The sequence below is a fragment of the Moschus berezovskii genome, chromosome 9 (genome assembly GCF_049115385.1).
Source record: "Moschus berezovskii isolate FMDL1 chromosome 9, NW_MosBer_1.0, whole genome shotgun sequence".
In the NCBI taxonomy this organism is placed as follows: Eukaryota; Metazoa; Chordata; class Mammalia; order Artiodactyla; family Moschidae; genus Moschus; species Moschus berezovskii.
Window position 1 is genome coordinate 24,558,490 of NC_142468.1, and position 15,384 is coordinate 24,573,873.

Below are 15,384 nucleotides of genomic sequence, written 5' to 3' on the forward strand. Positions count from 1 at the left end.
CTCTTTGCCCATAGGTGGAGCCGAAGTACTACTGTTGAATAAACGTTGGGCGTGTGGTTTCAGAAAAACAGCAGGCAGCAGTAGACGACATATTAATAATATGACTGGTTAGGCACTCACGAAGTCTCCTTGTGTGGGGGAGTTATTTTTACAGTTACACAACTGAGTAAAATTAACTCACTTAGGAAAAAAATCAGACCTATAACGCTGGCTAAATCATCCCTATGTCACAAACAGGTAGACTAATCCTCCTATTTCATACCGTCTTCTATGAATATTATTATATATTTTCATATATACTTTTTTCTCTTTTAAAAAGTATTATAAATATATCTCATTTTAGGTCAGAAACAGGGAGAAGTACGTCTGTTGTGGTCAGTATTCTAAGAAGGATACTTCACTGCCTTAAACTGAGTTCACCAAAACTTAAAGGCTCCCTCTTTAGAACTGCTTAAGTCTTTTGTGGAAATACAAAGAACTCAGGTCAGAAATGCCAAAGTCTTTGGTTATAAAGTCTTAAAAAAAAAACCCTAGAGCTTGTAAAATAATGCTCCTAAGAAAGCAGAAACCTTTCTATTCAAACCTTAGTTTTTTCACTGTTAACTGAAAGACATTGGGGATAACAGGGAATTCTAGAATATTTTAATCTGCTTTACAGCAGCTATTACTGTACCAAGTATGAATTTATAATGTAGTCATGTCATGTATTTTATAAGCAAAGATGAATCATAAATGGCAGTGTGACAAATATTATCTCCATTGGTATTTCGCTTCCAAGAAACCAAAGGAAGGTATGTTTAATTAGTAGAGCACTTGCTCCTTAAAGGTCTTGCTTGCAGATAGGAGTTGAAAATAGTAGATATAATAAAGGACAGCTCAGAGACAGAAGAACATCATCTGTAGTCAAAACACATTAAAATAAACAGTAAACTTTGCATATACATGCACTTCTAGGTCCTTGTTTTAGAAGGATAATTTTCATACTGATTTGAGACATACTCTTGTAATTAAAAATTACAAGATGCTTAACTCCTTGAAAGAAAAGTTATGACCAACCTAGACAGCATATTAAAAAGCAGAGATATTACTTTGCCAACAAAGGTCTGTCTAGTCAAGGCTATGGTTTTTCCAGTAGTTATGTATGGATGTGAGAGTTGGACTATAAAGAAAGCTAAGCACCAAAGAATTGATGCTTTTGAACTGTGGTGTTGGAGAAGACTCTTGAGAGTCCCTTGGACTGCAAGGAGATCCAACCAGTCCATCCTAAGGGAGATCAGTCCTGAATATTCCTTGGAAGGACTGATGTTGATGCTGAAACTCCAATACTTTGACCACCTGATGTGAAGAACTGACTCATTTGAAAAGACCCTGATGCTGGGAAAGATTGAAGGCAGGAGGAGAAGGGGACGACACAGGATAAGATGGTTGGATGGCATCACCGACTCAATGGACATGAGTTTGAGTAAACTCGGAGTTGGTGATGGACAGGGAGGCTTGGCGAGCTGCAGTCCATGGGGATGCAAAGAGTTGGACACGACTGAGTGAACTGAACTGCTGTAATGGAATGAACAGCGGACTAGGAGTAGAGAATCTTAGGTTCTAGCTGTTTTTAAACAACAAATTTTCTAAGAACATTATTAAGCTCTTTGGTCCTAAATTTCTTTGTCTTTAAAGTAAGAAAGACTACTTGATCTCCAAATCACCTTCTTTTTGTAAAATTACTTCATATATTATACTGTTAACATTCCTTCACAGATTTACCCTATGTATATGACCTTGAGAGCATCACTTCCAAGCACTTCTGTATACATGGTTTATTCTTAGTTTTCTGGGATTCTTGCTGAACCTTCACAGAGATATAATAAGTAATTTTAGAGATCTCACAGTGGCAACTGGCCTCAAGGATTCATTGATTCTGGATCTCTCTTAGGAAATGTGCACATCTCTCTACGGGCTTCTGTAATTATAGGTGTCAGTGTATTTGCAGAGGCAAAATATTTGGAATCCCCATCCGCATACTTTTTCTATTCAGTGATAGACTGATGAAATTGGATAGTTAGAGGTGCATCCAGCTGAAATCAGAATGAACTACGAAGGTTTGTTCATTAAAATGCAAACATTCCTCGAAAAGATAACAGCTACAGTGAGAATGAGTTTCCAATCTTTTTCTGGGGGGAAACCTCTTATCTTTAGTAAGAGAATTATAGGCCACATCTGACTCACAATTCAATTTATAGTGATTCACATTTAGATCACCCAACTTTTTATACCCATGCTGTTTATTAGAGCATTTATAACAGAGATGATCAAATATGCCAGCCATTTCTATGATAAAACACAGGAACAAAGTGCTATGGGTCGTGGAGGAAGAAAACTTTAACTCAGCTGGTGAAAGGGGGGAGTGGACACCAGGAACGCCTTCATGGAGGAGAGCGTCTTAAAGTTTATTCTTAAAAACATGTACTGGGAAAATGGGGAGATGTTGGCCAAAGGGTACAAACTTTCAATTATAAGATGAATAAGATCTGGGGATCTAACATAAAGCATGGTGACTATAGTTAATGCTGTACTGTATGCTTGAAATTTGCTCAAAGAGTAAATCTTAAGCATTCTTACCATGCACACTCATACACACTCAGTAACTATAAGGTGATAAATGTATTGATTAGCTTGATTGTGGTAATTATTTCACAATGTATATGTATATTAAAGCACCATGTTGAATACCCTAAATATACACACTTTTAACTTACTAATTATGCGTCAATAAAGTCAGACCAAAAAAAAAAAGTACATAGTGACTGGGCAGAGAAATAGGATAAAATTGTCCTAAGCAAAAGACAGTAGAGACAATGGCTTAGAGATAAGAGAATAAGAGGTAAGGAACAGCATGGCAAGTTTAGGGGAAAGCAAGTTCTGATGAGAAGGAACTAAAAAAGTAAGAAGAAATTAGATTACAAAGGGCCTTATATGTGACATATCAAGGAGTTTTCAATTTTATCTGGAGTTGTGAGGAATACTACTGAAGAGCTATATGCAGGAATGTTAATATCAAACTCACCATTTGAACAGATTACTTTGGAATCACATTGGAAAATAGATGGGAAGATGCTAATTGGGGAAGCGAAGGCTGTTACAATAATCGGGGAAGCTAATAATATGGACTTAAAATGAGAGAAGTGGGAATGGCAAATAAAGGATAGATTCAAGAGGACGTAGAGGAAATGAGTATTGTAGCGGTAAAGAAAATAAGTTTAGTAATAGTGATGTTAAACTTAGTAGCAGCAGGTATACATCTGCTGTGTGAGTTTGGAGCTCAGGCAAGGTCTGAGTAAAGATATAGATTTAGCAATCACTCAATAGGTGGTACTTGAAACAACTGGTATACATGAGGTTACCTGAAATAATGTATAAGATTTGAAAAGGGCCAGAGACAAGCTGAAAAGAAAGTTCATATTCAAGAAATTGACAAAGGAAGGCAAGCTTACAAAAGAGCCAGTAGAGGAAACAAGTGCTACATCGTTTATCTGTCTCTCTCCTCTACTACACAGTGAGAACCATGGGGTGGGGTTTTATTTTACTCATCTTTGCATACCTGGACTTAACACAGGGCCTGGAATTTAGCAGATTTTTAATAGGTAGTTATTGGAGAAGGAAATGGCAACCCACTCCAGTGTTCCTGCCTGGAGAATCCCAGGGACGGCGGAGCCTGGTGGGCTGCCGTCTATGGGGTCGCACAGAGTCGGACACGACTAAAGTGACTTAGCAGCAGCAGCAGCATTGAATAAATTATGTTTCTATATATGGTACTGTTTTCTAAACACCTAACTAAAGTGCCTAGGAGGATTAATTATAACGCTCTTTTGCATTAAAAACCAAGTGTGATCCAGCTCAAAGGTTGAATGCAAACCTAACTATTATTTCTCATCATCATGGCTGGAAACACTTGACAAGAGTTAACCATGCATGAAGAGTTTGCTTACTTATGAGTGACAACTGATTTGATGAAGAAATGAAGGAGAAACAAACAAATGATAGGAAAAGAGAATCCATCTGATGGTATTTTTTTTTCCCTAGAGGAGAAATAGAAACGGCCATTTCCAGTTCTGTTTTTTTCCTTAAAAGTCCTGGAATATTTGTCTAAATGTGACCTGGCATCACAGTGAGATTCTTTTAAGGATTGATGATAAGAGAAACTACCCTGATATTACAAGAGGCCAGGTATGGTTAACTTATTTTTATATAATGTAAAGCACTGTTAAATTTTTTCCAACTTAATTTTACATTCATATTTTCTGAAGATGTCTTAGTATTGACTGACATAAAAATATCTAAGTATGTGCATACAATAACAGAAAGAAGCCATTTCATTAAAATCGATTTCTGAAATCACACAGTTAATTTCTAATTCCCCACTTTAGTTTTGCTATCTTTATTTCCTTTAATGAGGAATAAAATAGAAACAATAGGTTTAAACCTAATGACATATATGTCTAAAAGGATGTAAGTCAAAGAAGTAGGACAGGTTTAAATCAAAGCAATTTTTGCTTAAGTAGGGCCAGAGACCAAAGAGCTAGCATTTGGCATTTAATATTTCACTAGCTTTAGGCCTTTTAACATAATGTTATCTACTATTATTTTCTATATTTCAATATTGGCACAAGAGCATTATCATGTAGAAAGAGGAGAGCGTTGAGGTTTTTTCTTTTTTGTCTTTTGGCTGTGTCAAACAACTTGCAAGATCGTAGCTCCCCGACAGGGACTGAACCTGGGTCAGCTGAGTGAAAGTGCTGAGTACTAGCCACTGAACTGCCAGGGAACTCCCAAGGACGTTAAGTCTTTAGTCTTAATTCCATTCCTTTTCTGCTGTTTTGAGTTTTCTTGTAGAAATATTAGAGTGTTTGTACAGATGTTCTCTAATGTCATTGAAATTTGACTATTTTACGATCTATGAATAAAGTCCTTTATTTGTAAAATCAATACTTCTGCATTGTTTTTATTTGTACAACAAAAACAATTTAGAAACTACATTTTATTCAGTCTGCACCTGAACTGGATTTTTAGAAAGGGAAGTAGCTGATTAAAAACTGGAAACACTGGGAAATACTACCTTTCCATTAACTTTCCACAAGCTGGTCTCAATGTGCTACTAAACTAAGAGCAGAAAATGAGGGGATAGATAGAAGCAGAAAAACTGATCACTGGCTGCTCAGTGATCCACAGATAAATTAATTAATGCATCATTTACATTTAAAAATATTATTTTCACAAATGAAAATAATTACCAGACACCTTAGTTCTCTCTCACTTCTATCAGAAAGGACATAAGGCAGACCACAGTCAACTATTCTCCTCACTCAGTGCTGACAGCCCTCTCTTGAGAGTACTGATATTTTGATGAATAGGAGAAACACAGTTGAATATTTCCTTTTTTTTAAAGTAAAGGAAGATTTATGAGTATTTTACTCTGTATACTGTTAAGATTGATCCTAGAGTTGAGTAGAAATAAGAAGTGAAAACAAAGATGGTAATAACTGTGATAATGGTTAATAACATTTCTTTTTTAGGAAAACTGAGTATTAGTGTTAGAGTAATCTTGTTTGGAAAAGAATGAAAATAAAAGGCAATGGGCAAATAGAACAGTACCTCGGTAGTTGATGATTTCTGTCCCAAGCACCGGAGTCATCTCCAGGACTGTGATAAAGGCTTTGTCCATAGATGTTAGAGGAAAAGGAGACATACGGTGTCTTCTAGCCACCTTGGTGATATCGACAGCACTGTGACCTAAATAGGAAGATAAGTAACTGAGAATATGATGCTGAAACCTGATTAAAAAGTGGGAATGGCTTATAAACAACAGTAATTCTCAGTCTTCATTTCATATGTCCAGAGATGAAGATTACAGGGGGAAAATTTTTCTACTGTTCCCCAAATATAGCCTGCTTTGGCAGAACATTAAATTGTTAGTAATTTTATATCGTGTAGCAAAAGCTGGTGAAGTTTAATGATGATATTGGCTAATTCTTTCTCAGTGCTTACTATGTATCATGGCACTATTCTAATTAAGCTTCACAACAACCTAAAGGGAAGTATCATTATTATCCTTATTTACAGATGAGGAAAATGAGGTTTATATATCGTGGCCTAAATCGCAAAGATAGAAAACAAACAGCTAGGATGCAAACCTAGGTAGCCATGCTTTAGAGTCCATTTCCTTAGTTACTATACTGAACTTTTAATACTCAATGAGTCAGTTAGTGGAAAGAAATATACAAGCTTAAATTTATTTAGAATTTCATAGGAAATTCTCTCTTCTAAAAAAAGTCACAGAAAAATATTATTTAGTTATGTACTCCTAATGTAACCCTATCTAGTGTCATGGCATTAATATTACCCATATACTAAAACTTCTAATTTTATATCTTCAATCCCAACTTCTACCTTCACCTCTAGGTTTATATGTCATCTAGACAGTTGGTGGATAAGAGTATGTATCTACAAATGTATAAATCATCAAACATGCACTCGACTGTGCAATAGGCAACTCAAACCTGGCATGTTCAAAATCTAACTTTTGATTCCCCATCCTCCTAACCTACCTACACGATGTCTTATTCTCTTGCAATTCCCATCTCGGTAAATAGAAACTCCATTCATTAAGTTATTAATCCAAAACCTTGGTGACATCATTGATTTTTCTATTATTATCAGAACCATATCTAAACTACCATTAAAATGTCTCTAAATCCCATCATTACTCACCATCTCTATAATTACTACAATAGTTGGAACCATCATTTATTTCCCGGGAAATTGAATAGGGTCCTAACTCGTCTCCCTGCTTCGATCCTTGTCCCATTATAATTTATTCTCCACACAGCAGTTATAATAGTCCTTTTAAACTGTAAGGTGATTTATATTCATCTCTGCTCACAACCCTCCAATGACTTTCCAATTCACTCACAGTAAAGTCTTTGCTATGGTCTACAAAGCCCAACATATAATCTACACTGTTCTCTTATCATTTCACCCTTGTTCAATGTGCTCTGCTGCTGCTGCTGCTAAGTCGCTTCAGTTGCGTCTGACTCTGTGTGACCCCATAGATGGCAGCCCACCAGGCTCCGCCATCCCTGGGATTTTCCAGGCAAGATATTGGAGTGGGGTGCCATTGCCTTCTCCGTCAATGTGCTCCAGTCATACTGATTCCTCGCCTGAGAAAGCCAAATATGTTTCTCTTCAGGGTCTGCATACTTGCTGTTTCCTCTACTTGGACATTCTTCCCCAGATATTATGATTCCTTTCAACCCTCATTTCTTTCAGGTCTTTGCTAAAATATCACTTCATCAGAGGCCTTTGCTAGACATCCTATAAAGAATATTACGTACTATCACTCTTTATTCTCCTTACCTATTTTCTTTGTGAAAAAAACATATACACATATATATGGATATTCATATCTATACACTTATGTATTTTTTCCCAGTGGTCATGAATGGATGTGAGAGTTGGACTGTGAAGAAAGTTGAGCGCTGAAGAATTGATGCTTTTGAACTGTGGTGCTGCAGAAGACTCTTGAGAGTCCCTTGGACTGCAAGGAGATCCAACCAGTCCATTCTAAAGGAGATCAATCCTGGGTGTTCATTGGAAGGACTGATGCTAAAGTTGAAACTCCAATACTTTGGCCACCTCATGCGACGAGTTGACTCACTGGAAAAGACTCTGATTTTGGGAGGGATTGGGGGCAGGAGGAGAAGGGGATGACAGAGAATGAGATGGTTGGATGGCATCACCGACTCGATGGACATGGGTTTGAGTGAACTCTGGGAGTTGGTGATGGACAGGGAGGCCTGGCGTGCTATGATTCATGGGGTTGCAAAGAGTCGGACACGACTGAGCGACTGAACTGAACTGAACTGAATGTAAGCTTCATGACAGCAGCAACTTTGTCTTTTTTAGTCAATGTTGTTATCCTCAATACCTGGAACAGAATCTGGTACATACTAGACAATAGTTTTTGAATTAATGAATGCATCACTGAATGACAGAAAGGGACTTCTTAGATACAATATCTTCATGCATAAGTATACCTGGCTTTTTCTTTGAAATCTTAAAAGTCTATAGCTCAAAGGGTTAACATAAAAGGAGTAACTGCAAACACTGTTGCTTGGCTATTCTAATAACCACAATTCACTTCGGCAGCTGCCTTTCACTTAAGATTGACCATATAATATGTTTATGGCCACCTAAGTTCTGGCCAGCAAGATGTAGGAAGTAGTCCCTGGGAGCAGGCTTCCTACTATAAATAAAAGATAAAGAGGTAAAACTTTAAGAGGAGAACATGACTAGCTACTGGGAGGTGCCATAGTCATTTTCAACTATGAGACTGGAAACCCATAGAGTAAGTATGGGAAACAAGGAAAGGAAAAGAGCCAGAATCCCTGATGACAGTGTTGAGCTACTGTACAAACCCTGGACTGCCTGCCTCCAGACTTGATATGTGAGACAAATAAGCTCCTACTTCTTAAGGAGGCAACAGAGGATGAGACAGTTGGATGGCATCACAGACTTAACTGACATGAGTTTGAGCAAATTCTGGGACATAGTGAAGGAGAGGGAAGGCTGGCATGCTGCAGGTCATGGGGTCACAAAGAGTCGGAAATGACTGAGTGACTGAACAACAATGACTGTATATATCCCTCAGAAGTCTGTAAGTTCCTGGTCATTGTAATTTAATTAATTTAGTCCTCCCGTCCCACCTCCAGAGGCTACTTCAGACATTTTCATTGAACTTACAGGTACTGTCCCATACTTTTCATTCTAAGACAAATGACATTGTCATAAGTAGTCAAAGAGAAGACATACAACATACTTATACTTATTTCTCATCCATGGGCAATCACAAAATTACAAAATTTTTAAACCTTACAGACCTTAGAGATAATTTAGTGCTAAAATATGAAAAAAATTTCTACTTCAAGGTGGACACTTAGAGAAGGATTTTGTGTGATTAATCATTTACCTATAATTGAACTGTAAATTTATTCACAACTTTCACTGAAGTCCTTGTTTTGTCATTAAATATCATCAATACATATTATCACAACCAGTATAATTGAAAAGCATGATAGATGGTTCTGCACTTTATTCAGATTTATAGATCTCAGATCTGATCTTTTCTAAGATATCCTTTACTCTCTTTATGGTGAAAATTGTTATAATCTTATAAAAGCTTTTTTTTTTTTTAAAGTTGGTCTATGAGGGGGAAATTATACTTTTTAACTGTACAGAGGTTATTTGTTGAAAGTACTTTGTAATGGAATTTTTATTAGAAACCAAGTTTGATTATCAGTGATACACACATCCATTCAACAAATATTTATTGAGTGTATTTTATGAGCAAGGCACAGTTATGTACTCAGTCTACACAGACTAAGATACAACCTGAGATGAAGAACGCTTCAGTTCAACAGAAAGGAAAGGTGTGTAAGTAAATAAAAAATAAAGGCAGGAGGATATTAAACCACCTGATTGTTCTCTAGAGGTTGGTATATTTTTTAAATTAAAAACTGCATACCAATTTCCATCAACCTGGAAAAATACTTCCCGTCTTTATAATAATTTTGTACTTGCTTTTTTCTTATGGCATGCACCACTTTCCATCTTATGGTATAGACATTTAAGTATCTGCCCTGCCTATGTTAGCCTATCATAAACTCCTTGAAGGAAGAACCTGTATCTCATTAATCTGTGCATCTTTTGCCACTTTTAGAGTTATGCTTTCCTTATAGTAGACATCGAATAAATACTTGAGGTATGAATGAATGGGGCTTCCCAAGTGGCTCAGTAAAGAATCTGCCTGCAGAGCACAAGACCCAGGTTTGATCCCTGGGTTGGGAAGATCCCCTGGAGAAGGGAATGGTTACCCACTCCAGTATTCTTGCTTAGATAATTCCATGGACAGAGGAGCCTGGTGGGCTACAGTCCTTGGGGCTGCAAAGAGTTGGACATGACTGAGCATCTAACACTTTTCATGAATGAATAATACATCCTCAAACAAAGTCTAAAGTTGGGAAGGGAGAAACAAAGTGTTGCTTCCTTTTCTGCCCTTTGCTTCTCTAAGACCTTCTGTATTTGTCAATTCTCTTTCACAAAGTGTTTGTGTCACTAGATACATAATGCAAACTTTGATGCTAATGAGTTAACACTTGCCCCTCACTAAACTGTTTGCATGTCATCAGAGCAGATGTCTGGATAAAATAACTGAAAAAAGTCTCAAAGGAGAAGTACTTTAATTCTCTGGCACATCAGCAAGTGTGTGCATGTGTTCTCAGCAAGTGTTTACTGAGCAACTTCTATGTGCCAAGAGGCTTCTTCCCACTCAGGACCCACCCAAGATCGCACGGTGGAAATAATCAGCTACTTCACCAGTAAAGAAGGGCTAACTTGTTTGTGTAAATATGAGAAAAGTAGTATTTGTGGCATACCGTATACACACAAAAAATAAAATTAATGAAGTAACAGTTGTGCTTTTTAAAACTGAAGTGTGGTTAATTTACAATGTTTTGTTAGTTTCAAGTGTACAGCAAAGAATATATACATATGTGTGAGTGTATATATATCTATATATGTTATTTTTAAGATTCTTTCCCATTATAGGTTATTACAAGATACTGAGTATAGTTCCCTGTGTTATACAGCAGATCCTTGTAAAAACCACCTATTTTATATATAGTAGTGTGTATATGTTAGTCCCAAACTTCCAATTTAGTTCTGCCTCAACTATTCCTTTTGGTAACCATAAATTTGTTTTTTATGACTGTGAATCTATTTCTGTTTTGTAAATAAGTCCATTTGTATTAATATTTATATAAAGTTCATTTGTATTAGATTCCAGAAATAAGTGATATCATATGATGTTTGTTTTTTCTGGATTACTTAACTTAGTATAATCATCTTTAGGTCCATCCATGTTATTGCAAATGGGATTTCATTCTTTTTTATGGCTGAGTAGTATTTGATTGTTTTATATATATATATATATACACATACACACATATACATACACAGACACACACACAAAATCTTTATCCGTTTCTTTATAGATGGACATTTAGATTGCTTTCATGTCTTGGCTATTGTAAATAGTGCTGCAATGAACACTGGGATGCATGTATCTTTTTAAATTAAGAGTTTTGTCCAGCTATATGCCCAGCAGTGGGAATGCAGGATCATATGGTAACTTTTTAGTTTTTAAAGTAACCTCCATACTGTTTTCCACAGTGGCTGCACCACTTACATTCCTATGAACAGTGCAGGGGGTTCCTTTTTCACCCTCTGGAGAATCTCCGGGACGGGGGAGCCTGGTGGGCTGCCATGTATGGGGTTGCACAGAGTCGGACACGACTGAAGTGACTTAGCAGCAGCAGTGTTATTTGTAGGCTTTTTAATAATGGCCATTCTGACTGGTGTGAGGTGAGACCTCATTGTAGTTTTGATTTGAATTTCTCTAAATAGCTGCTCTTTTTACGTAAACGGAATTACTAAATAACATTAACATACTTAGTTCTGTTGTAGCCCTCACCACATGCAGGAAGTCTATGTGTTATGTAAGATTCCATTTAGCAAAATCTGTAGCTAAAATAAGTTTGAAAACTATCGATCTAGGTGATTCAGTATTCCCATTTTCAGACTGAAAGTGGACAAACCATGCTCCAGGGTCAGCCCCAGGGACACACACACACAGAGGAATTGGCAGCTGCAGATACAGGCTGAAGAAGCACAACCTCACCAGTTAGCTCAGGGGCTCATATGAAGGCCTCTCATGGGCTGGCATGGGGAAACTCATTTATTAGAAGGCATACATTTCCAAAATAAAGCTGGTAAGTAAATACTTGTTTCTTTTTTTGGTTTCCATTAAAAAGCATAATTTCAACTATTTTCTGATGTTGATACCAGTGATTTATAAGAAACTTTAAACTGAAAGCTTCACAAAATTTAAGAATAGTTATCGCTTACTTATTTTGCAAGTTACAACTGCAAAGCACTTCTACCTGTCCAGGACTATTGCAGAACACAGTCAGACAGGAAAAAGGATCAAGAAATGTTCTATTCCAAACCTTATCCCTCTTCTTGATTCTGAGCTCAAACAGAAACCTGATAGAAGAGAAAAAAATTGGGAAAAACAGTATGCACTTTTGTCTCTGTCTCTTACACCAGATGAGTTAATACAGCCTAGCAGGCAGTTTTCATTGAGTGGTCCATAAAATCCATTTACCTAGAAGTAGGAAATGAAGGAAAGAACAATTGTTAAAAAGTAAGAATGTTATAACAAAAGAAAGTTTGGGTTTTGGACAGAGAAGATATCCAAAATTTGAATAGAACTTTTCCTATAAAACAAAAGCTATTTCACAGCCATAAATATATTCTGATGAATACTAATAGTCACAAAGAAAATGTAAAGGTACTATGCTCCATTCAATTTATGTAAACGATAAAATGAAACAAAACTAACAAATGTGAAAATGTGTCCTGAGAAGATTATACCATTCAAAGAAATATTTATTTAAACTTATAATAAAATTTTCTGGTGATGTATGCTAATGATGTAGGCAGACTAGCTACTCTGACAAAAAATAAACTACGAGGTAGTTTAGGATATGGGATCCTTATATGGGAGTAGGGGTGGTGATGGGAAAAGGAAGTCTAGACATCTTCCCTACTTGTAGATGTCCAGACTAAGCAAAGAGTAACAGGCTGAATTATCATAACACCTACATTGATGGCATTCTTATATGAGGGGTTTAATTTTCTGAAGTAGATTTGTGGGATTAAAGCAATTCTAAATTAGCACAGATTGATGATCCAGAGGTTTCTCTAATAAGCTTAGGCTTCCATTAGTAAAACTTAACTTGTTTCATTTATAGTTTTCTCCTGTATAGGTTCAGAATTGGGGATGATTATATGTCAGTTCAGAATCTGCAGATAAAGTACTTAAAATATTACTGAGATTTTTCTACCTTGCATGCAGCATTTATAATCACTAAAAAGACAATATATGATGTTCACTCAGGATTGCCATCATGAAAGACACGTTTAAATACTAATGGCAATGTCTTTGTTGTACAAGGATTCAAGGGACAAAAAAGTACAAATGGATTCCTTTCTATTGAGTAAAGTAAGGTCTTTGTTATACAGCAGTAACATTTTTCTTATGGCATAGCCATATTAAATGAAACTGTTTATACCAATGGAATGACTTTTTCCCATTTCAAATGCATCATTTTTAATCTGCCAATTCTTAATATACAATGTTTCACCTTGGCTTAAAAACCCATTTTTTAAATTAGAAGTAAATGAAGAGAAGATGCTTTCAGGTGACAGGACAGAATATAATAGTAACAAGATGTTCATGCAAGTTCTTCTTGATTAAATTCAAAACCTCAAGAGGAAACTATTCTTGAGAACAATCAGTAAAAAAGTTCCCAAACTACCCAAAGTGTAAATCATTATTCATTCTTTAGATACAGAAAATCTCAAGGGAGAGACCTGGTCTGCCCTATTATTACTGCCTCTGTTTCCCATGGTATCTGCAGCTTCAATTTCTTGTATTTCTATTTCCTGGTTCTTTCTGAACACAAACCACCTAAGATAATGAATAACTTTCCTAGGAAGCTTAAAAAGCAAGGATGATAGTAATTTATTCAGGTTAAATAACTAGGGCATTTGGTAATTCAAAGAATGTGTGGCTCAGATATACAAAAAGCATTTAGTCTTTATATAAATCTCAAATTAAGAGGAATCAGGTCCAAACCTCTACGGAAACACTGGCAATGGTAGTGTTTGCAGGCTCAGGTCTACAGGGAACTCTGTATATCTGAAAATAAATTTCTTATACTGCTTTCAGTTTAATACTCTTTTTCTACCTGTTTACTCGAGATAATGAACCTCAGAATATTGGGTTGGCCAAAAAGTTCGTCTGAGTTTTTCCGACCACTGTTATGAAAACCCAGTGGAACTTTTTAGCCAACCCAATATTTCTGATAAAACCTAAAAATCATGAGGGAAAGGATTGTGTTAATTTGTATAAGAAATATTAAAATAAAGTACCCCTGGAATTTATGGGCCTCAAGATACAAAACAAGACATTGTTGTCACAAAATGTTTACTATAAAATTTTTATCAATGGTTCACTGTCATTGCCAGGATAAAATTCAAATTCTTTAGAATAGTATACAAAACCTTTCTTGCTTCTTTTTCAGTCATCACACATTACTCCATCATTCAGAAAAATTAATAATATTGTAGATATTGGAATACACTTCATTATTTCACATTTTCCTGCTCTTGTATGTTTTCTCTGGACAGAGTAAGTTTTCTCTCATCTTTTTGTTTTCAGGGGAAATTATTCTTTCACAACTTTCTTTGGTAAGCAAATATTTAAATAGTGATGAGAACATATATCAAAGGATCTTAGAGTCAATATGAAAAGGTTCCCATTAGTCAAACCTGGGACAACTTAAGCATCAAAATAAATTAGGATAGTAACAGATAATATAATCTATTTAATAAAATGATCCATAAAAAATTAAAATCCATGAGTATATAATAGCATAAAGTAATGATTAAATAAAATTCTTCATTACAGCAGAATGACAACTGATAAATGAAGAGAAAGAATTAGAAAGTCACCACTTGGCAACTATCATAGTAGTAACTGGCTCAATAGTAATAATTGGTTCAGGCTTCCCTGGTGGCCCAGATGGTAAAGAACCGCCTCCAATGTGGGAGACCTGGGTTCAATCCCTGAGTTAGGAAGATCCCCTGGAGGAGGGCATGGCAGCCCACTCTACAGTGTTCTTGCCTGGAGAATCCCCATGGTCAGAGTAGCCTGGCGGGCTATAGTCCATGGGGTTGCAAAGAATCGGACACAACTGAGTGACACGGCGCAGTATGATAATTGGTTCACAGTAATAACTGGTGTAAAAATCATCAACGGATACTAAGACTAGAAGATGAAAACCTCAAGAAAAACAAAATATTTATATAGTCTCAACATATCTCCCCACAAGATTCTTATTAATCATAATAGCAATTTCATAGTGGAGAAATCTGACAGATCTTACCTTAACCAAATGATTAAAGTTAAAATCACCAGTAACGACCTCATGAAATTCCTAAGGATGTACTAAGAAGGACATGAAGTCACATATGAGGTATTACTGTCAGAAATGCATAACCTGAACCAAACTATCAGGAAACATCAGAAAAGTCTAAATTTGAGGAACACTCTACAAAATAACTCTCCCACACTCTAAAAATGTCAAGGTCATGAAAGACAAAGAAAAATTGAGGAACTGTTCCAGATAAAATAGCCTAAAGACACAT

The 15,384-nt window shown here is 36.2% G+C and overlaps 1 protein-coding gene across 5 annotated transcripts in view; it reads right to left on the minus strand.

The window, feature by feature from the left end:
* The window catches only part of GPHN (gephyrin), a 546,447-nt gene that overhangs the window by 112,527 nt on the left and 418,536 nt on the right, over nt 1-15,384 (minus strand). For all 5 annotated transcript variants that reach the window (XM_088839525.1, XM_055436130.2, XM_055436132.2 and 2 more), the window contains one exon: nt 5,647-5,784. In XM_088839525.1, the coding sequence (XP_088695651.1) occupies nt 5,647-5,784 (138 nt within the window). The remainder of the gene's footprint in view (nt 1-5,646; nt 5,785-15,384) is intronic.